Genomic DNA, 23,175 nt, shown 5'->3' with positions numbered 1-23,175 from the left:
TTTCCAGAAGGATGTCCACTGATGTCGTCAGATGTGATCTGTGAGGCTAACCAAAAGCCCACTCTAAGGGTTTCCTGTTCCTTGAAATAGAGAGTTGTGGAAACAAACAAACAAACAAAAAACCCAGATAAAGTAGGGAAATCATTAAATTTCAAGAGCTCTTTGGTAAGAGTATCTATTTTTCATGTTATTAAAATGTCATCTTTATGATAACACCTTGAGTTTGATTAAAACGATGACGCACTTGCTTTATCTGGATGGGCCACGAATTCTGCTTAATTATGTTCTATAAATAGACACCACAACCCAGCTCAGATCTGACACTTCTTAGCTGACATCTGAAAACTTATCCTTTGCATGTTTTCAAAATGCCAGTTTGAAAAACCTAAGCTTTGTGGGGTTTCTGTGGCTGGAGAATTGTATACAATAAACAGAACAACAGATTAATGCAGAAAGCAAGGACGTAAGTAAGGAGGTATTATAGATGCTGTCCATTCAGGATTGCAGATGAATGCCTTCTGGACCCAGGAGTCAGAATGATGGGGTGGTTGAGTCTATATTTTGCAACTTACAGGCGGTGAAACCTTGGGGATGTTATTTCACCTTTCTGAGCTTCAGTCCCCTCATGTGTGAAATGAAGATTAAAATGCCAGGCTTTGTGTAGTTATCAAACAAAACAACACCTGTAATGCAAACTGCATAGCTCTTGAACACTGTTGATGAGGAAAAGGAAAACTGAATCAAAAGAAAGATTGATTAATATATAGTATCAAAATATTTTTAGAAAATATAAACACTCCAAAGGTGAAAAACTCTGGTGACTCCTTGTCCATTTAAGCGAAATCAAGTTCATAAATGGAACATAAAATTGCAGATGGTACACAGCGCATGTCATCAGCTAGTGGCTACGCCACTGTGCTGAGCTCTGCTTCTTACCCAGCTAGACTCCGTTTCCTGTTCCTGCTTCTCAGCATGGTACTGCCCCAGTAGCAACTGGCACTGAGAAGCCTGGTCTGCACATATCTGTGTTTCAAACATTTTCCTTTGTGAAAAGGAACAAGCCAGATACTATTCTTAGGAGGAAAAAAAAATACAAGCTTTTTCCTATAAGTAAGCTCAGCAAGTTTGACCGTCCCCCACTGCCCGCATCCACACAAGGGTTTTCATTATTCAGTGTCAGACACAGAGCAGTGTTCTGTGCCTCTGGAGGCCTAGACCACGCTGGCTGCTCGGAGGGCCTAACTCTCAGGCATGGCAGGCAGGTCTATGGGTTATGGCGCTTGACATTTCCAGCAAGATTTTTGATCCTTATTTACTCACGGGACTAAATACAGCAGCATCTTGAGTCACTAAGCCTTCAGCAATGACTGGTAAATTAAAAATGTCCATGAGCATTTACAAATAGTTAAAAAAAAAAAAAATCTTAAAATCTGCAAAGGAGAGCCAGGTATAGTGGCTCATGCCTGTAGTCCTAGCTACTTGGGAGGTTGAGGTGGGAGGACAGCTTAAGCCCTGGAGCGCAAGACTAGCCTGGGCAACATAGTGAGACTTGTCCCTTAAAAAAAAAAAAAAAAAGATGTGGATCAAGTTTGCTTTAATGATGCAAATTACTAGCAGAAGAGCTGGGAGCAGGCCCCAAGAGGTAGATGGCTGCCTAGACATCAGAAACTAGGATGTGGCTAGGTACAGTGGCTTGCACCTGTAATCCCAGCAACTCATGAGGCTGAGGTGGGAGGATCACTTGAGCCTAGCAGTTTGAGCCTAGCCTGGGCAACATAGTGAGACCCTATCTCTAAAAGTAACAACAACAACAACAACAACAAAATAGAAAACTACAAAGGCTATGACATGAGTTACCAGCTTTGGTTATAAATAATGTGGGGTGTCATGTAACCCTGAAGGTTAAACTCAGCCCTACCAGCTGGAGAGGAGGGGGTTGGTCCCTGAATGGGCAAAAACAGACTTCCTGCCACCAAGCATTAGGACAAGCGCAAGGGAGAAACCACCCCAGGAGTGCAGCACATAAGTGGATGTACAAACTAGTCAGCACGACTGCCTTGCAGGACCGGAACAAAAGTGGCTCGTAGTTCCGGGAAGGAAGCTGCTCGCACCAGGAAGAAAGGATAAAGAAAGGTGACTCACACGAGCACCGTGCGACAAGTGTGAGTGGAGGGACGGGGAGTGTGCGTGGCACTGGGACACAGGGCAGGCAGAGAGGCGTCCTTCTGGCCTAGGAGATGCTGTTGTGTGAGCGCACAGGCACGAAGGCAGCCTGCTGAGCAGCAGCAAGGAAGTCGGAAGGCTCGTCCTCCTCTCGGCGGTCGCCCTCAGGGAAGCCCTTCCTGCCTCTCCCCTCCAGGCCCTCAGTCACCCTCTTCAGAGCGCCCACAGCACAGCATCCACACCTCAGCATTCCGTAACGGGGGCTTCTGAGCCTCTCCTCTCCACCAGCCGAGGCTCCCAGCCCTGGCCCAGGGTGTGAGCTTGTGTCAACCAAAGGTGGCCAAGTGGTGGTGACCAGAAGGCCGACCTGCTGGGCCCCAGGGCCAGGCCAGAAACCACTCACTGCGGGGCAAGAGGATGTGGGACAGGAAGTGGTTCTTGGCCACCAGAAGACAAAGGGAGGGTCCAGATCCCCTGACCAGGACCAGTGGCTCTGGAGATTCAGGCCTGAGGACCGGTGCTAGCTGCAGTGATGGGGCCCAAAGCAGAAGGCTGGCCTGAGAGCCAGGAGGCCTGACTTTTAGTCCTGCCTTTATCACTAATGGATTAGGTGACCCTGGAGACATCCCTTATCCTATCTTGTCCTTGTAAAATTAGGGAGCAGCACAGACCTCTGGATTCCAAACACTGCTGACCATCAGAACCACCCGGGAAGCTTTACATACATACACACATGTGTGCATTTACACAGATGCATGTGCACGTATGGCCATGCATATACTGCCCCCTGCCCCCAAAATCAGAAGCTCTGGGGCAGGGCCTGGGAATTTACATTGAATTTCACTGGGACTAGATAAACTCTAGAGGCACTTCCAGCAATAGACGACAATGATTTTATGAAACACACAAATATTTTTTAAAGAATCATCTTTTTCCTATGCTTTCTCTTGGAGGAATGGCATGCTTTTCTCTCTCTTCAGAGATGTGACAGAATTGATGTCGCTATTTGAGGGAGGTCACAGACTACCACTCACCCCACTGGGCCCACACTCCAAGCTGTGGAAAGGCTCAGCTACCAGGCGGGGCAGTTACAGCCACAGCATGCCTGCGCCTGGGCTACAATCAGAATGGGGACAGGGGGTGACCCCAAACCAGCACCCTTTCCCCCAGGGCTCCTCTGGATCCAGGCAGTGACACTGGGCTCTGTGCTTTAGGTGCATGGTGACTAGTGGTGGCCTCTCAGCACCGTGCTGGTCCTGCCAACACCACCTGTCTCAGGTTTGGCTGGTTACACTCCCATCGTCCTAGCATCCTAACAGCTTCCATGTAGCGAGTGTACTGACTGATCCCTCCCTACGCACTGGGCACTATGCCAACTGCTTGTCACACTGACAAACTGTCACTGTGAAATCTCACAAGCACCTCAGGAAGTGCTCTCATTAGCTCCAATGTACAGAGTAGAAAGCAGATTTGGAAAGGTTAAGTCATTTGCCCAAGAGCACGGAGCCAGGAGCTGGAATGTTAGCAGGGCTACCTGATCTTGAGCTACGTTCTTAACCTATCACGCTCCATACCTTAAGACTTCTGGAATGGAGCCTCCCCAGCCCCTACCCCGCCTTTGGAGAGGAGAGAGGGGCATGCGCAGCCCACGGCTGCTGCCCAGGGCGTCTCCTGACTTACCTTGGCCAGCCTTGCTCGCTTGATGAGGTCGTTGAGCTTGCGCACGGCTGCCTTCTGGGGAAGGCTCTGGATGTCTCTGAAGAGGTCCTGGGCCTCGGCCTCGAAGAGCCGGCGGTTGTCTGTGTTCTGCAGGGGCTGTGCCCAGAAGGAGCCGATGTAGACGCGCAGCACCTCAGGTGTGTTGATGACCTTGCCCAGGGACCACATGAGGGCCCCGTAGACCCGCATCAGCTGCTGCGTGTCCACTTGGTCCGCCTTGTTCAGCACCACACGGATCTTGTCGTCCTGGCCCCGGAAGGCCTTGATGGCCTCTGAGAACTCGTCTGAGATGTCCAGTTTGTGAGCGTCGAAGAGCAGGATGATCCTGTCGACCCTCTCAGCAAACCACTGCAGGACCTGGCAGAAGTCATACCCTGGGTGGAGAGAAGGGTACGTCAGTGTGGCCGGCAGTGGCGAGAGACATGCTTACTGGGAGGGCTCAGGGCCCCCTTTCTCCAGCGGCTGCCAGGCGGAGAGCCCCGTCTCCAAGTTGGAGGCAGTGGAGGCCTCGTGACTTGAAAATTATTTCAAATGGGGCCCCCTGGGCTGGATGAATCTGCGGTTACCACTGGGGATCTGTGAGCCCTTCCACAGGAAGAAGCAGGGAATAAAACGGGGCTCCTGGCCACTTCGAGAGTCGCTTACTTCCATATCTGTAATGTCATTTAGTCCTCAAGTCTCTTATTTCACATAGTACGATCCTTTTGATCAATGGCAAAATTAATCAACGGCTCTGTGAAAACACCGGCATGGGTCAAAAGCTCTCACTTCTGGAAAGTCTCACTTTCCTGAAAGCACCAGAGATGGAAAAGGAAGACAATCTCCCTGCAGGCTGCCCGAGTCCCAGGGGTGTCCAGTGGGCACAGGAGGAGAGGAATGGCAGCCGCTTAGCCTGGGTTTGGAGAGTGTTGAGGAGGTCAAAGGTTGGCCTGGCCAAAGTCGTGACCAATATTTAGCATTTGGACTATTCATAGCTCAAGTGTGTTATAAATATTTTTTAAAATTATGTCTCACAACCATTCCATGAAATGGTCTCTTGCCAATTTATATTTTTAAATGGCCAGGCCCACAACAAAGTCTGTTTAGCCCGCTTTGGCCACCTACCAACACACTCCAAACTCTGCAGCTAAATAAACACCCTCCGGGCTGAGGTCAAGACTTTCCAGCATTTCCCCAAGGAGGCAGATTCCCACGAAAAGCAAACAAGAGGAGGCCAATCCCACCAAGTTTACTTTTAATTTCCGTCTGATTAGCTGCAGGAGCAGAGTCTCCAACCAGCCCAAACAGTGCTGAGATGTCACCTTGCCCGACTCCCACTCTAGTGATTTTAGATTTTGGAAACTTTCAAACATACATAAGAGTCTAGACTAGAGAGTAACACAGCACATGCTGATTTACCTACGCTGCAACTTTAACACATTTTGACACTTCGCCTTGTTTGTTTCCAATACTTTTGTTTTTTTTTCAGATTGCAAAGGTTTAAAATGTTTCAGATACTTTTTAAAACCAATTCTATTAATACTTTATTTAGATAACAAAATACCATAGAGTGGGTGAGAATGAACTAGATCTTCACTTGTCAACACAGGTAAATCTCAAAAAAAAAAAAAAAAAAAAAAGGTAAAAAATCAGTTTCAAAAGGATGTATGCAACACGATAAAATACAAAATAAGGAGCAATCTGTGGATACATCCTACAGCGCAAACACAAAGATGTCAACATCCACTGTAGGCGGCCGGCTTGCTCTGTGAGAGGGGAGTGACCTCTCAGGTGAAAATAAAGGGGGTCCACAGACTAAAGTTTCCATGCATTTGAAGAGCAGGTATAAGAGGAGTAGCTGAACAAGAAACTGGATTCAGATCCACTTTTAGTAAAGAAAACAAAACATTCTGAAACGCCGAAGCCCCTGCGTACCCCTCCCCGAGCCCTGTCCCCCGCTTTCCTCCTCAGAGGAAACCGCTGCCCTAACTGTGGTGTTTATGCCCCCACGCATGTTTGATACTTCCAGTTCACACTTTTCACTTCTCTATTCTGTCTCACTGTGGTACTCCCTGGTTCCTTGGGGACACAGAGGACAAGGGTAGTTCTCGGAACATGGGCCAGAGTTTATTTTCATTGCTGTCAGCAGCCAGTTTAGACCAAAGAGAATTAGAGACCCCCTGACTGGGTCACACATAGTACGTAAAGATTTAGAGTCAAAATTTCACTGAGTTCTGTCCCTGCAAGGCCAGAACAAAGTGCCTTCCAAGATAACAGTAATCGCTACTGTTACTTGAGACCCACGTGTACACTACACAGCCCCAGATCCCAGATCACGGGTGGTAGATCCTCAGCCAGTGAGTGAACTAGCTGTTCCCTGGGTGCCAGGAAGATGCTTTGGAAGCACCCACAGAAGGACGTGTTGGGGACTTAATTTTCCAGTAGTGATGATCAACTCATCACTTCCTGGCCACTCTCTCACCTGGTCTTGCGACGAGAACTGGGTATCTAAAGGTTCAGAAACAGATTAAAGAAAATGCTGTGTCCAGGATACATGCTGGGGCCGACATGAGTTTTTTTCCTTTTTGCAGAATACCCTTCCTGTCTTGAGGGGGGGGTGTCCTTTGTAGGCCATAGAGGCCGAAGGTGGAGCAGATGGTCCCTTGTCCCACTCCTTAGCAGGTTGGGGCATAGGCAGGTGATCTAGAATTAGACATTGATCTCCTTCCACCGAAGTGGAGAGTTGAACCTTGGGGGAATGATGCAAAAACATAGGGAAAAAGAATTCATTACGGTGGTGGTGGTTTCCTAACCCTTTTCTGACCCTATTAATTCTGTGAACAACCTGATTCTCCAAAAAATTCCCTTTCTGATTATATTAGCCAGGATCAGCTTCTCTGGCTTGCTACTAAGAACCACAACTGGCAAACAATTTTCCCCACACATTTTAATATTTCTGAATGCTTCTGTCAGCACCAGCAGAAACCTGCCACCCCCAGGCAGAGAAGCTGAAACACAGCTGTCGCCACCTGTGCACATGCCAACTCAGCCATGCAGACGTGGTCTCTCTTCCTCCCTGGGCTGCCTGGGTTGAGTGGTTGGCTTTAGTAGCAACACATGTATTTAAACGTTAACTTAAATTTGGGTTCCTAACAGTTAATGTGTCGTTAAAAAAGATTCCATTCCAATGCTACAGTGAAGTCAAAAGTTACTGGGAACAGAGCTGCCAGATGTATGTTTACTATAAATGAAGCCAATACTCACCTCTGGAGGAATGGCTATATGTACATATTTCTTTATTATTATTATTTTTTTTTTTGAGACAGTGTCTCGCTCTATTGCCTGGGCTAGAGTGCTGTGGCGTCAGCCTAGCTCTCAGCAACCTCAAACTCCTGGGCTTAAGCAATCCTTCTGCCTCAGTCTCCCGAGTAGCTGGGACTACAAGCATGCGCCACCATGCCCAGCTAATTTTTTTTCTCTATATATATTTTAGTTGTCCAGCTAATTTCTTTCTATTTTTAGTAGAGATGAGGTCTTGCTCTTGCTCAGGTTGGTCTTGAACTCCTGAGCTCAAACGATCCATCCGCCTCGGCCTCCCAGAGTGCTACGATTACAGGCGTGAGCCACTGTGCCCGGCCATATTTCCTTATTTTAAAGCAACAAAAGCTTAATAAGTTTAAGTAGTACAGGTAGGTAGAGCTGCGTTTTGTCACAGAGCAGGTGTAAAAGGACTGCTTGTCACACATCAGGCAACACAATCACAGGAGTAGAAATCACCAAGTGTCCAGAATTATCAAAGCTGGGAGAGGTTGGTCTGTTCAACTCCCCCCACCCTAGTTATTATATTATTTTACCATTTTAACTTTTTTTTTTTTTGAGATAGAGTCTCACTCTATAGCCTGGGCTAGAGTGCTATGGCATTAGCCTAGCTCACTGCAACCTCAAACTCCTGGGGTCAAGCAATCTTCCTGCCTCACTCTCCCGAGTAGCTGGGACTATAGGCCTGTGCAACCATGCCCGGCTAATTTTTTTCTGTATATTTTTAGTTGTCCAGCTAATTTCTTCCTATTTTTTTAGTAGAGACAGAGTCTCGCTCAGGCTGGTCTCGAACTCCTGACCTTGAGCGATCCTCCTGCCTTGGCCTCCCAGAGTGCTAGGATTACAGGTGTGAGCCATCACACCCGGCCTGAAACAGGTTTTTTGTTTTGTTTTTTTGAGGCAGTCTCTCTCTGTTGCCTTGGCTAGAGTGCCATGGCATTGGCCTAGGTCACAGCAACCTCAAACTCCTGGGCTCAAGTGATCCTCCTGCCTCAGCCTCCTAAGTAGCTGGGACTACACCTGTGCACCACCATGCCCAGTTAATTTTTATATTTTTAGTAGAGATGGGGTCTTGCTCTTGCTCAGGCTGGTCTTGAACTGACCTCAAGCGATCCTCCTGCCTCGGCCTCCCAGAATGCTAGGATTACAGGCGTGAGCCACCATGCCTGGCCATTTTAACTATTTTTAAGTGTATAGTACAGTGGCATTAAATAGAGCCATATTGTTGTACAACCATCACCACCACTCATCTCCAGTACTTTTTCATCTTCCCCACCTGATTCTCTGAACTCATTCACTATGCTACCTTTTGTCTCTATGAATCTGACTACTCTAGGTACTTCATGCAAGCGGAATCAGACAGTATTTGTCCTTTTGTGTTTGGCTTATTTCACTTAACATTATGTCATCAAGGTTTATTTGTCTTTAGCATGTGTCAAAATTTCCCTTCCTTTTAAGGCTGAACAGGTCTGCTCAGTTCTTATACCATGAAGGACTCAGGCACCAAATATCTAGCTACCAAAAAAGCCCAGCTGATCTGACTCTCAATAACATGTTATTAGTCTGCCTGCTAAAGGAAAACAGTGATTCAGAAGGACCTAGAGACTACTGATCCTCAAAGTCTTGCATCAGAATTAAATAAACCCTTGCTAAATAAAATTTAGATTCCCAGGCCCCTCCTCAGGACCACTGAATCAGAATCCCTGAGGCTGGGCCTGGTGATCTGCATTTAGAAGCTCCTCAGAGGGTTGCGAGACACGGTAAAGTGTGAGGACCACTGCCTAGACTGAATACCAAGGCATGGGAGTATACAGATATGTTTTTGTTCTTGTTGGTTAGCAAAACAAAATAAAAATATTTAAAGTAGCTTTCTTTTATTTCAAAAAGTTACCAATAGACGGTTTGAATTGAGGAGATACAGAATTTAAATATGCTTATTTAATGAATTTTAATATTCATGAAAGATAGATTTTAATCCATGGAAGATGGATTTTAAAATTGATGAAAGCTCCCTGCCCTTGCCCATGCTGGGCCTTGGCCCTGGTAAATCCTTCCCCGAGGGTCAAGAACCTAGAAATCTAGCCCAGATCCTAGTCGCTCTTCAAAATACCTGGGCTAACCTTGAGTGGGTTACATGTTACTTGACTTTAAGGCCCAATGTTCTCATCTGTAAAACTGGGTTGTTGAGTGATCACAAGAGAAAATGCTTTTAACAATACAGTGTTGAGACTCAGTCAACTTTCAGCAAATATAGGCTGTTACTAATATTATGATTTCCTCCTGCCCCCCACACCATAGGGGACTCAATTGCTGTCTCTTCTGAGCTCCTGGGCACCCTTCCTGTGTTTCTACAGTACCACTTCACACAGATGGGGGACTGGTGTCTCACTGGATTACACATTCTCTAACCACAAGAACCATGTCTTCTCATGGTCACACAAGATAGTGGTGGACAGTGCGGGCTTGGGATCCAGACTGCCTGGGATCTAATCCTGGCTCCATCACTTACTAGTTCTGTGACCTTGGGCAAGTTATTTAACCTTTCTGTGCCTCGTTTTCTCATCTGCAGAATGGGGCTAATAATAGTAGCCACATACCTCAGGGGGCTGCAGAGTTAATACGTGAGAAACACTTGGCATCGTCTTGGCACTTAGAAAGCTGTCCGAAATGCTATCTACCAGTTATTTATAGTCTTTGCACCCAGTGCCTGGGGTACAGTGGGAATATTATCAGTGCTGCTGAAGGATGCCTGGCTGGGGAGAAGCATCCTGTGCCACCACTGAAAGAAGCAAAACTAATTAGGGTAAAGGCGACAGTGCACCAGTGCTTTAGGCGAGTGAGAGGGTCGGTGCTCAGAAAGTAAATAGAAGCTATCACATGAGCAAAACACCACTCATATTTTATAAATACAGTAGTAGATTCACAAAGGCCCAGTGGCCCTCCTTCTCTTGCTTATGAAATGGACAGAGTTCTACCAGTTGGTCTTAAAGACCCCAGGCTGCTCCTAAAAGAAATATTTTTCTAATCACAGACACTCCCTAGCTCAGGAAAGTCCTCTTTAACCACACTGGCTGGATAACTCAGGGCACACATTTGTACTCAGCAGGATGAGAGTAATAAATTTTTCCGAAGGTTCTGTTACAGAGATAACCCTAGAGGTCAGCCAGGCCTGTGAAAGGGGCTTTCACTTTAAAACAAGGTTGAAAACCAATGGCCCTCAGACTGAAGACTGAATGTGGCACTCAGCTGCTGTTCTGCTTGGTCTACTCAGTGTTTTTTAAATTTTGAGTTGACTGTCTTTGGTCCAGACATGCATTGTTCAGTTCTTACAGACAGCCCAGTTCACAGAGGCATCTACCTGGTGTCTAGTGCTGAGTAGGAGGAACAGCTTGGACTCAGCCTTTGAGACCAAGCTCTGGGTCCTCTGGGAAGCTGCCCCTGCTCTTCTGGGCTCTCCCACCTGCCAGGGAGAACTATAACATGGTCACAGGTGCGTCTAACTCACCTGTCGGTTAGATGCCCGGGCCAGGAACATCGAGGGCAGGATGCCTTACCCTGCTGGCTACGGCACCAGAGCAGTGCTGACCAACAGCAGGTCTCAGGACTGAGTTTGTTCTGTAGAAAAATGTGCTCAAAATTCCTAGAACTGGCTTTAAACAATCTTTTGGAACATATCTCTTTGGAAATTGGGAGTACACTAGATATCTTCTTGGAATTTTACAAGATGCTTCAAATACAAAAGTCAAAAATGGATTGGTTAGTAATTATCAAGTACCTAGGACTTGTTGGAGCTGTCATTGAGGGACATATTTCTATAAAACTAAGGCTGCCAGCTGCATCCACAATAGCCGCAACCTGGAAGCAATCCAAATGTCCCTCAAGAGGCGAATGGGTACACTGTGGCACATCTACACAGCGGACTATCACGCAGCAATGAAAAGGAATGAACTAGTGACATGTGCAACAACATGGGTGAATCTCAGACACATTGTGCTGAGTGAAAGAGCCAAAGAGTGCACACTGGACAGTTCCATTTGTATGAAATTCCAGAGCAGGCACAGCTGAGCTGCAGTGACAGAAAATTTCTATATCGACGACGACGGTGGTGGTCACACGAGTATACAAACTTGCCAAAACTCACCAAACTGTAAAATTAAGATGGGTGCATTTTATCCTATACTTCATAAGATAGACTTAAAAAGCAAAAATAAATAAATAAAAAGGAAAGAAAGAAAAACCCCAAGACAGCTAAACTTGTTTAAAGATACATATCTCCACAAACTGCTGAATGGCCCAGGAAGTTGAAGTTTGTTCATCAAAGGGACAAAGTAAGTAACCCAGCTGTGTATGAATGGATGTAGCTGATGTGGGAGCCCTACCCTCTCCTCCAAATCAGTCTTCAGAACCACTTAAAGAGGCTAATAAAATCTGATTGTGCTTTGCGGGCCCCATAATTTAACAAGCATCCTGCCTTCTGGCGCAAGCGATAAGAGAGCCTCTCAAGATATAGAAACTGTCCATCATTGTAAGAGTAATATCAGGAGCAAGAATGCTCTGAGTTTATGACAGCCAGCTCCAGCTAAGCAGACGGCAATGTGGCCTGGGGCCCGTACAGATCTGTATGTGTGCATGCATGGGGGCGTGATGTGTGTGTACAAACACACATACAAGTGTGTGTGGAGCATACAGCAACCAACATAATTATAGAACCATCCCAGTGTGCTCAGTATATTTCTAACACTTCTTTATTCAATTACAGAAATTTCAATTCTTTAAGACCTTCCAGTGGAACTTATTAACCTGGAACAAAAAAGAGATGTAATCAGTCCAGTGGTTAAAAAATAGAGTTTCTGTCTTTGCAAAAAGACCCCAAAGCTATATAGCTTTGGGCACTAGGAAAAAGAATTTGACCTGCGGAAGATCCCAGCTTGGCATTCCTGGCTCCTCGTTCCGGGAACAAAGGGAGGGGGCAGGAAGGAGGGGCCCCTTCCCCCTAATCAGGGGCTTCCTGTCACAGCCCCTGTGGAAACTGTGGTCTTCCATCCTGGCCAAAGAAAGAGCCACCAGGAAATGGCACTGGGGGTGAGAACAGTTGCTCCCTGGCTCAGGTAAATACAGTGTGGGGTCCCTGAGGAAGCAAATCTGGCAGCCTGTTTTTAATAGAACAAGAGGGGGGAAAAGGCTGAAATTTCTTCCCAGAGCCAAGTTTCTGATTACATGAGTTTTAAACAAGATGTGTGTCAATAAAAGGATGCAAGACAATGGAGGACTGCCAGACCGCAGCCGGGCCCTCCCTGCCACGTCCCTCCTCCTACTCCTGCACTTGCCCGCCGCCTTGGCTGAACACTGCCTAGGACCCACTCAGACCTCTGCCCTCTGTGAGGCTCTGCCCTGCCCCTCCCAGGGTTAGCAGCTCCAGGTCCACCCAGGGCATTCACACTCCTACCCCCAGCACTTCCTGTGTTGATCTGTGTGTATAACCCCGAGTCTCCCATGCTTCACGTCCACCTCCGTGGCCCTCCAGCACCTAGTGTAGTGAGCCCCAAGCACAAGGCAGGCACTGAGAGTGCTGGTGGTGCCCCCAACTGCCCTTCTTGTCCCCAGGCCAATCCAGCCCTCAAACAACCCCCACCCCTTCTTAGAACTCAGAGATAATCTGCAAAACTGTTAGTGCCCCCATTACTTCTAGGATAAATGTTTACAGAACAAATTCTCCATGACTAGCCCCTGCCTCACCTCTCCAGCCTTTCTCATATTCTCTTACGGAGCCCCACCCTCTCCACTGCACAAATCACACTGGGCTCTTTGCTGTTACCCAAAAGCATCCTGCACTTTCCTGTCTCTACATCTTTGCCCAGACTTTTCCTTCTGCCTGCAATGCCCTTCCTTCTCCATCTACAATTTCCCATCCCTATGGGCTCTGCCCTCCAGGAGGCGTTCCTGCACTCCGGGGGACAGAAGCTCCTGTCCTGTTTCCCTCTGATGAGGTCTGCTCTCTGCCCGTCCACTAGACTACACCCATGGCAGAGGCTTCACATTATCAAATCAGGTTCCCTTTGATAAAGTCTTATGGCATGAGTGATTTTTCTTTCATAGCACTTACACTCTGTTATGGTATATTTCATTATAAGACAGAAATTCTATGAGGGCAGAGACTCTACCCCCTCATTCACCACTGTATACTCAGTAACTACTACTGAACATAGTAGGTGTTCAATGTATTTGGCTTATTCTTCCAAAAATTATAAGTGGAACTACCTATCACATGATCCAGCAATCCCATTTATCGGTATTTATCCAAAAGAATTGAAATCAGGATCTTGAAGGGATATTTGCCCATCCACAGTCACTGTATCATTATTTGCAATAGCCAAGATGGACAAACAACACAAGTGTCCATCAACAAAAGAATGGACAAAGAAAATGTGGTATATACATACTGTGGAATACTATTCAGCCTTCAAAAAGGACATCCTGCAATATATGACAATATGGACGTACCTTGAGGACATTATGCTAAGTGAAATAAGCCAGTCATGGAAGGATAAATACTACATGGAAGGATAAATACTGCACGAGTCCACTTACATGAGATATGTAAAGTAGGCAAACTCATAGAATCAGAGAGCAGACAGATGACTGCCAGAGGCAAGATGAGTAAGTTCTAGAGATCTGCTGAACAACATTGTGCCTATAGCTAACAATATAGTATTGGCTATGTAAAAATGTGTTAAGAGGGCAGATTTTATAAATGTTCTTACCACAGTAAAATAAAATAATAAAATAAATTTGGTTCAATCAAGTGAACTTACCTGAACAAGAAGTATAACTGATTTTTAGTAAGTTAGAGGGTTTACTTGTTTAAATAGTGGTATTATTTTCTTAAAAAAAAAAGGGGGGGTTGTTACTAACTATAGGAAGTATAGATCATCTCAAAATAAACACCAAATACCTGGGATTGCTCAGGTATTATAAAAATATTTTCCAGAAGGGTCCCTTTAGTTAACAGTAACAGCTACTTCAGTTAAACATGTACAAGCAGTATTTGCGTTATTTCTAGGCTGAGTTTACTCTGCACCTGGAAAAGGCTGTTTCTGAAAATTTTATTGTGGTTGAGAGTAAAATGATAGCTAAAAATAAATAACTGCAGCAAATATTTACTGAGCTCTCACTACATTCCTGCACTGCCCTGGAAGCGTTAATATTAGTATAACCTCCCGTAATACTTGCAATAACCCCACGGAGTAAGTACTCTTCTTACTCCTATCTTACTGGGGAGGAAACAGAGACTAAGAGAGGTTAAGTATTAATAACTGACCCAAGGCACGCAGCTGCTTCTCAGGGGAGCCCAGATTTGAACCCAGGGACTCTGATCCCCAGAGCCTGTGCTTTTATCCGCTGCACTGTGCCACATGTACACCAGGATGGTGCAATTAGAGGTGACTTTGTTTTCTTCTTTTTGATTTGTGGTTTTCCAATTGTTGTACACTGAATATATATTATTTTTGTAGCAAGAAAAAAATAAGCATATTATAAAAATTATTGGTCCATACGTTATTGGGCTAACATTATTGAGGAGGTTATTCCTTCTCTTCTATAAAGGTATAAGGGTCTGGATTTCTAGCACTTTCCAGCTAGCTATGCTGAGTGTGCCTAACCACCTTGAGTGTGAAGCATATCTCTGCAACCCCATCCCCAGGGAAGAGGCAGCCGCCATCAGCCATACCTTTCAGAGCACTGGGAACAGCTGATGAGAAAGTCAGCCACAGAATCAATCGTGTTGCTGGAACCGCTCGCTAGCCCTCCCTCTCCTCATTTGCCCCAGCACCCAATGCAGTGGTGGGGGTGAGGGGAGGGGCTGATACTAAACGACTGCCCGGGGGGAACAGATGGGGGTCTCCTCATCTACACACAAGGCTCCCCAGCGTGGCTTCTTCTGTAGAGGTTCAATGTGAGTTCACCTCAGTCTTGGGTCAGGACGGCCACCTCTTGGAGAATGCTAATTGGCGACAATAAAACCCCAGAGGTTACTAGTGCTCTCTGTCCCACTGTACCTAGCCTGAAGGGGGTTTGGCCACTGAACATACCAAAATCTAAATAAAAACAAGGACCATATGTGTCCAGGGAATGGGCTTTGTGCTGTTTCCCCTCTATCTCCCTTTCCTACTTTTCCCTTTTCCGTTGGGATTTAGCCCAAGACTCTGTAAATTAATTTTTCTGTGCCTGCTTCCTCATAAAATAAACAAGCTAACCTCATAGCCTGTCCCTCCTTCCTCTGGGGGATGTTGTGACAAAAACAGATGGGTGGGCCACCTGACCCCGAGGGTCCCTCCAGGGCACTGGCTGGGAGAGCCTCTGTCAAGCTTCCCCCCAGGGACAAGGGACCAGAGAAAGGTTCTGCGTGGAAACTCAGCCAGTGAACGCTGCTGCTTCTGGCCACGTGACCAAGTGAAAGGGAAAATTGGGTTTCATATCTCATTTTCCATCTCAGATTAAAAATTAGGTTAAGAAGCAGGCCCATTTAAAGAGGGCTGGACCCTGAAAAAGCAATACAGAATTATATGACATTTTACGCTCTTTGCTGGAGAGGGAAGTTGCTAAAAACCTACCAAGAAAAACCTGTTAAGTCCTGGAGCCTGGCTTAACCATTTCATTTCGCTGGGCCTCAGCTTCTGCATCTATGAGTCAGGTGATTAGTAAGGATTCTTTCTAGCTATATATGCTGGCCCTGAATAGTAAGCGTCTTTGAGATACCAAGTCAAATTCTCAGGAAAATCAATTTAGCTCAGTGTCTGTACAGTACAGATATACCTAGTTACAGTGCCAGCATAAGAATGAAAAACCTACAGATGGCTACAGGAATACAGAATGACTAACTCTAAATGACAAAATTATCAAGTAACACATTTCATTCTATTATATTCCTTCTACTGGACTCGTGCTATATAGCATTTGGGCCAATTTGAAGTTCCTTAAATGTTTCCATGGGGAGCTGGGCGTGGTTGCTCACATCTGTAATCCCAGCACTTTGGGAGGCGGAGGCGGGAGCATCGCTTGAGGAGCTCGAGATGAGCCTTGGCAACACAGAGACCCCTTCTCTACAAACGTTAAAAAAATTAGCTTGGCGTGGTGGCACACACCTGTAGTCCCAGCTACTTGGGAGGCTGAGGCAGGAGGATTCCTGGAGCCTGGGAGCTGGAGGCTGCAGTGAGCTATGATGACGCCACTGCACTCCAGCCTGGGTGACAGAGTGAGGCCCTGTCTCTTAAAAAAACCCTAAAAAGACAGGGGTAATTAGTTATCCTGAATGTTTACTTGTCATCCAATTCTAAACAACTCTATACTGAAAGAAATTACCAGAGGAAAGGTCACATCCTTCCAAGGATGCTTAAGAAGCCATCAATTCAACCTTCTAATATTATATTAGAATTAACAGAATCCAGGAATCAAGCGTCACGCACATGGAAACTGCCCATTCCTCATTTTTCAAGTGGTCTTTGTGTAAGTCAGACAAGAAAGTCTTGTACAATATGTTAATAAATCAGACAGAGTCAGCTTGGCAAACATTGCTTGTACTGAATTTTCTTGAGGCAAAACGCCAATCATATACAGACTCCACCCAAGTGTGAGGTGGCCAAGCATTCACACACAAGGCTTTGACCTTGACAATGCATCTTGTCATTCTATGGTTCAGAAGGGCAAAAGGACAATGTTTCTTCAAGCCACAGTTTTTTAGAGAAATGTTAAACCAAGAGGATGACAACTTTGGGATCAACAAAGGGCTTGAAAGCAACTTCTGACCCTGAACACCCAGCCCTGCCCTCTTCCTCCTTTTAAACATCCAGCGTGCATGAGTGTTCTGCGAGCATCTGGACAACGGCCAGTCGTGGAGACCAGCTCTGGCAACTGAGTTATCGGCTAACCGACTCCTAAAGCCAAATTACTCAGAGATAGTTATTTCTGGGCTTACGTCACAGATGGCAAGAAAGATCAAGTCAGTGGGAAACATGTGAGTCCACACTAGGCTCCTTATAAAAAAGTGACTCACTTACTTTACTAAACAGAAGTCTGTGTAGTTACCGACAGTATTTCAAAATGGTCAAATAGCTCCAGAAAAGGAAATACTTTTATTTATTTTATTTTATTTTTTTTTTGAGACAGAGTCTCACTCTGTTGCCCAGGCTAGAGTGAGTGCCATGGCGTTAGCCTAGCTCACAGCAACCTCAAACTCCTGAGCTCAAGCGATCCTCCTGTCTCAGCCTCCCGAGTAGCTGGGACTACAGGCATGCGCCACCATGCCCGGCTAATTTTTTTTCTATATATATTTTTAGCTGTCCATATAATTTCTTTCTATTTTTAGTAGAGATGGGGTCTCGCTCTTGCTCAGGCTGGTCTCGAACTCCTGAGCTCAAACGATCCGCCCACCTCGGCCTCCCAGAGTGCTAGGATTACAGGCGTGAGCCACCGCGCCCGGCCAGGAAATACTTTTAAAAGGTAAACATAAAAAGATGTTCAACCATACTAACAACGAGAAATGAAAATTAGAATGATAATGAGATAGTGGGAATGTAAATAGGTATACCTTCTAGAATGGCATTTTGGCACCAGCTAACACAATAAAAAGATCACGGTTCCTTTTGATTCAGCAATTCCACTTCTAGGAATGTATCGTATAGTTACATTTGCACATTTTTTTTTATTAGTCCTTATTTTATTTATTTGTTGGTATTATTTTTTGAGACAGGGTCTCACTCTGTTGCCCAGGCTAGAGTGTAATGGCATTATCATAGCTCACAGCAACCTCAAACTCCTTGGCTCAAGTGATCCTCCTGCTTCAGCTTCTGGACTAGCTGAGACTACAGGTGCGTGTTACCATACCTGGCTAATTTTTTATTTTTTTGTAGAGATGTTGCTCAGGCTAGTCTTAGCCTCAAGCAGTCCTCCCACCTTGGCCTCCCAGAGTGCTAGGATTACAGGTGTGAACCACCAGCCTGGCCCTATTTTTTTAATTAACAAATAAAATTATATATATTTATTATGTCTAACATGTTGTTTTGAAACATGTATACATTGTGAAGTGGCTAAATTGACCTAAGTAACACATGCATTACTTCACAGACTTACTTTGTTGTGGTGAGAACACTTGAAATCTACTCTCTTAGCAATCTTTAAGATACATTTGCATCAAACAACCTTATCAAGAAGTGGGCAAACGACATGAATAGAAATTTTTCAAAAGAAGATGTAAGAATGGCTAACAAACATATGAAAAAATGCTCAACATTCCTAATCATCAGAGAAATGCAAATCAAAACCACAATGAGATATCACTTAACCCCAGTGAGAATGGCCTTTATCAAAAAGTCCCAAAACAACACATGTTGGCGTGGATGCTGAGAGTCAGGAACACTCATACACTGCTGGTGGGACTGCAAACTAGTGCAACCCCTGTGGAAAGCATTATGGAGATACCTTAAACAGATTCAAATAGACCTACCATTCGATCCAGCAATCCCATTATTGGGCATCTACCCAAAGGAACATAAGTCATTCTATGACAAAGACACCTGTACCCGAATGTTTACAGCAGCACAATTCACAATCGCAAAGATGTGGAAACAACCCAAATGCCCATCAATTCATGATTGGATTAATAAATTATGGTATATGTATACCATGGAGTATTACTTAGCTATAAGAAATAACAGTGATACGACATCTCTTTGGTTCTCCTGGAGAGAGTTGGAGCCCATTATGTTAAGTGAAGTATCCCAAGAATGGAAAAACAAGCATCACATGTACTCACCAGAAAATTGGTTTCCCTGATCATCACCTAAATTCACATCTGGGAATGATACCAATCAGATATCAGACTGAGGTGGGGGGTGCGAGGAGGGGATGGGTATATACCTACATGATGAGTGCAATGCGCACTGTCTGGGGAATGGACACACCTGGAGCTCTGACTTGGGGGGATAGGTGGTACATGGGCAACGTATGTAACCTGAACTTTTGTACCCCCCATAATAAGCTGAAATAGAAAAAAAAAAAGATGCATTTGCACATTATCGTGCCAACTTTATACACTTGCATTGTATATGCAAAACTGTTTCTAATTCACTATGGCACTGTTTGTGACAGCAAATGATTAGCAACAGCCCACATGTTACCCATCAAAAGGATTCTAGCTGTTAATTCTGGCAAATCTGCATGGTGGAATGAGGGAGGCAGCTCCAAAGCAGCGACATGGACAAGCTTCAAGGTTTACAACAAGTGGAAAAGCCATGATGCAGAGCACGCGGGAGAACCCCTCTGAGGCCCCACGCACGTGTGCGGCAGACACCCGGGGATGGGCTCTGCTCTGGGAGAGGAACTGAGTGAGGGTGTGGGTGGGAAAGATGTTCTGCAGTAACTTTCTGTAACTTGAACTTTTTGTCCCAAGCACATATACACCTACACACAAAAGTGTTACTACTGAAGGGGACTTCAGAAAGGTGAGATGCTGAATACACTGTCCGACTTGTATTTTGCATCATGATTTGGACTCAAACAAGAGGTGGTTTTGAGAGAGACACTGAATCCAGGTGAAGAGGTTTCTTGAGGAAATTGCATCATGGCACATGTGCGAAATAGCCCCAGATACAAGAAAGAGGACGATGGCAAAAAGAATTGGAAAAGTGACAAAAGCCAGCCCCTACCTGGTCATTCTCTTCAGCAGGTTCCCCCAGCTCCAGCCCTTGCCTGCCTGCTCCTGGCTTCCCAAGCTCTACTGTCAAGTCCAAATGTTTAATTTACCCTTATCCCCAACTGCTTTTTGGTCTGTGTCCCAGGACTCAGCCGCCCTCTGCTCTCCCTGGGAAACAGCCCTTCCATCCTGGTTTATCTGCTCTGGGTCACCCCAATTCTATAAAATGAGCCATGACCACCATCACCACCAGCTATTAACCATGATTCTATGCTAAATGGCTTACATATGTCATCTCACTTTATCCTCAAAACAACCCAGGGAAGGGAAATTCTCTCACCTTATAAAAGTGGAAACTGAGGCTCACAGGGCCCCCACTGGGATCTGAGCTCATGTCAGCCTCCCCACCTTGCTCTCCTTCTATGGAAAACACAGATGCCCTGAAAGCCCCATTATTTTCAGTGTTTCTACATCTACCGGCGGGTTTGGATGGTTGAGACGCCCACCACCAGCACCCGAAACCCAAATTCAATCCACACATGTGTCCTGGTGGAGGAGCACCTCTGTTCTTTGCCTCTCACTGTAGGCTTCACAGCTACTGAGATGGCCAGTATCTATGGAGCACTTAGGTATGGGCACAGGTCATTTGGGTCCTCATGAGATTCAACTCTATGAGATAAAGTACGTTTCCCCTCATTTCATGGCAGTGTAAAATGAGGCTCAGAGAGGGGCGGTAACTTCACCCAGGCCACCCAGCTGGTAAGTGGAAGAGCCAGAGACATGGAAGAATGTCCCAGGCCAGTGTTTCTCGGCATATACCACTTCCCTTCCGCCTAGAATCCTGCATTTACAACCTATCACTCCCGCCTTCTGGTCTTGGATCCCCACTGGTGCAGTGCTTGCAGGGAGAGGGGTTTTACCACATGTTAACAACAAGGATTGAGGCTGCATAGCAACAATGTCCCCATCATATCACTGAAGGTTATTAAACATTTGAAAGCATAAATGAGAAACTTAAAACCCCACCCCAGCCAGAGAGGGCAGGGCGCACCCTGGGGAAATGGAGGTAGGGCAAGGCTCCAGTCGGTTCTGGTAGGTTTTCCAAGTTTGCCAGCACCTTTTCTTTCGCTTGGCTTGGGGCTGGCAGGGTGTGGAGGAGGGGCAGGCTTGGGAGCAGCGGCTCGGCGCTACCCCAGACTCCTCAAGGTGGGGCCCTCCTGCGTCAGAACCCCTGGACAGGCAGCCCTCTAGAGCCTGCCCCAGACGCCCTGAACCGTGTGCTAGGAAGCAGCATTTTAACAAGTTCCCCAGGTGATAACTCCTGTGTGCTGGAGCCTGGGAACCCCTGCTCTAGTCTTCAGCATGTTATTCACAGCTGTAATAACACCGGAGTAGAAGGGGAGAGGATGACCTGAGAATGTGTACGATGTGAGAAGTGACAGTGACAGCCTGGACCAAGGGAAGAGAAACCAACCCACCAAACGAACCCACAGAAACTGAGCGGCAGACCCAGGGCTGGTTCTGTCCTTGCCCAGTACAGGAACCCTCTGCTGTTCTTAATGATAATTCTGGGTAATCAAGAGAATGTTAAAAAAGATAATGCTTCAATGGCTTCCTGTTACTCTCAGAATAAAATATCTGTGCTTCCTCGAGGCCCGCAGCCCACCCAGGGGACCCTCCTGGCCTCAGCACCCACCACTTCCTGGCTGCTCCCAGCCTCCAACCTTCCCTGAGCCTGCCAGGTCCCACCCGCCCTCTGCCTTTGCCATTGCAGCTCCTTCTCCTGCAGAGCCCTTCCCCCAGCTCCCTGCCGGGCCACGCCTCTGAGTCCAGCCTAAACGCCACCTCCTCAGAGCCCTCCCCCAGCTGTCCACACCCTGCAGTGGGACGCAGCAAAAGCTGCATCTGTTTCGTGTTTCAGCTCATCTGCCTCCCTCCTCCAGTGCATGCTCCATGAAGGCAGCTACAGGCTCTAACCTGTTGATGTTAAATCTAAAGCACCTGGTCCCTGACACATAGTAGGTGCCTAAGAAATTGACCAGGGGGCACCTAGCAGAGTGCGACAGACATTCACTGTAAGAAAACCTCCTTTCCCTTTCCTCTATCCTTTGAATGAGAATGCAGGGTGGTGTGTACTGTCTTTTCCAAAGCTTATCATCAAAAACTGCTACAGGGCAGCCTGAGCAACATAGCGAGACCCATCACTACAAAAAATAGAAAACTAGCTGGGTGTGGGGGTGCTCTCCTGCAGTCCCAGCTATTTGGAAGGCTGAAGCAGGAGGATCACTTGAGCCCAGGAGTCTAAGTCTGCAGTGAGCTATGATGACACCACTGCACTCCAGCCTGGGCAATAGAGACTTTGTCTCAAAAAAAAAAAAAAATTAGGAGATTTGGTATTTGTAAGGAAAAAGCATCAATTACATTGCCTCACACAGGGTCCTTGCTCAGTGCTGTCTGCCCTGTGACTGGCAGGCATGTTTTGCTGTGGTTTGGGTCCTTGCCTCTGTGGTTAACAGCAGGCCCTCTGGAACCAGGCTGCCTGGTTTGAATTCCACTCAGCCACTTATTAGCTGTTTTGGTTATCAGCCACCTGAAAATATAGTAGCTTAAATAAATTCTTCTTCTTTTTTTCTTTTTAGAGATAGGGTCTCGTTCTGTCATCCAGGCTAGAGTAAAGTGGAGCAATCATAGTTCACTGTAGCCTTGAACTCCTGGGCTCAAGTGATCCTCTTGCTGTAGCCTCTGGAGTAGCTGGGGCTACAGGCACATGCCATCACGCTCAGCAGGTTTTCTCATTTTTTGTAGAGATGGGGTCTTGCTGTGTTGCTCAGGCTGGTCTCAAACTCCTAGGCTCAAGTGACCCTTCTTCCTCAGCCTCCCAAAGTGTTAGGATTACAGGTGTAAGCCACTGCACCCAGCAACAATAACTTCTATTTTCTCTGGTGGTTCTGAGGGTTGACTGGGCTCAGGTGGGTGGTTCTCACGTGGGGTCTGTCTGTCCTAAGGTGATAATCAGATGGCAGCTGAAGCTGGAGTCTCCTGACAGCTCCACTGAGCTGCTTCTATGATGGCTCCTTCACTCACATCCTAGCTGGGCCAGCCGAACAGCTGGAGGCTGCCTGAGCCACCTGGCATCTCCATGTCACTAGCTTGGGCTTTCCTCATGGTATGGTGGTCTCGTTGGCTTGCCCCAGAATGAGCATTTGAAGAGATCTGGGCAGAACCTGCAGGGTACTTGGGAAGTCATGAAGTATCATGTCTGTTGAATTCTGCTGATCAAAAAGTGAGTTAGAGGGTCAGCCCAGATTCAA

General features: G+C 46.3%; 1 protein-coding gene across 1 annotated transcript in view; it reads right to left on the bottom strand.

Annotated features, from left to right (window-relative positions):
- EHD4 (EH domain containing 4) overlaps positions 1-23,175 on the bottom strand; it is a 70,754-nt gene that overhangs the window by 14,326 nt on the left and 33,253 nt on the right. The window contains exon 4 of the mRNA XM_069461204.1: positions 3,844-4,256. Within this exon, the coding sequence (XP_069317305.1) occupies positions 3,844-4,256 (413 nt within the window). The remainder of the gene's footprint in view (positions 1-3,843; positions 4,257-23,175) is intronic.

The sequence above is a fragment of the Eulemur rufifrons genome, chromosome 2, assembly GCF_041146395.1.
Source record: "Eulemur rufifrons isolate Redbay chromosome 2, OSU_ERuf_1, whole genome shotgun sequence".
Lineage (NCBI taxonomy): Eukaryota > Metazoa > Chordata > Mammalia > Primates > Lemuridae > Eulemur > Eulemur rufifrons.
The sequence above is the reverse complement of the archived record's forward strand: the minus strand, read 5'-3'. Positions and strand labels throughout refer to the sequence as shown.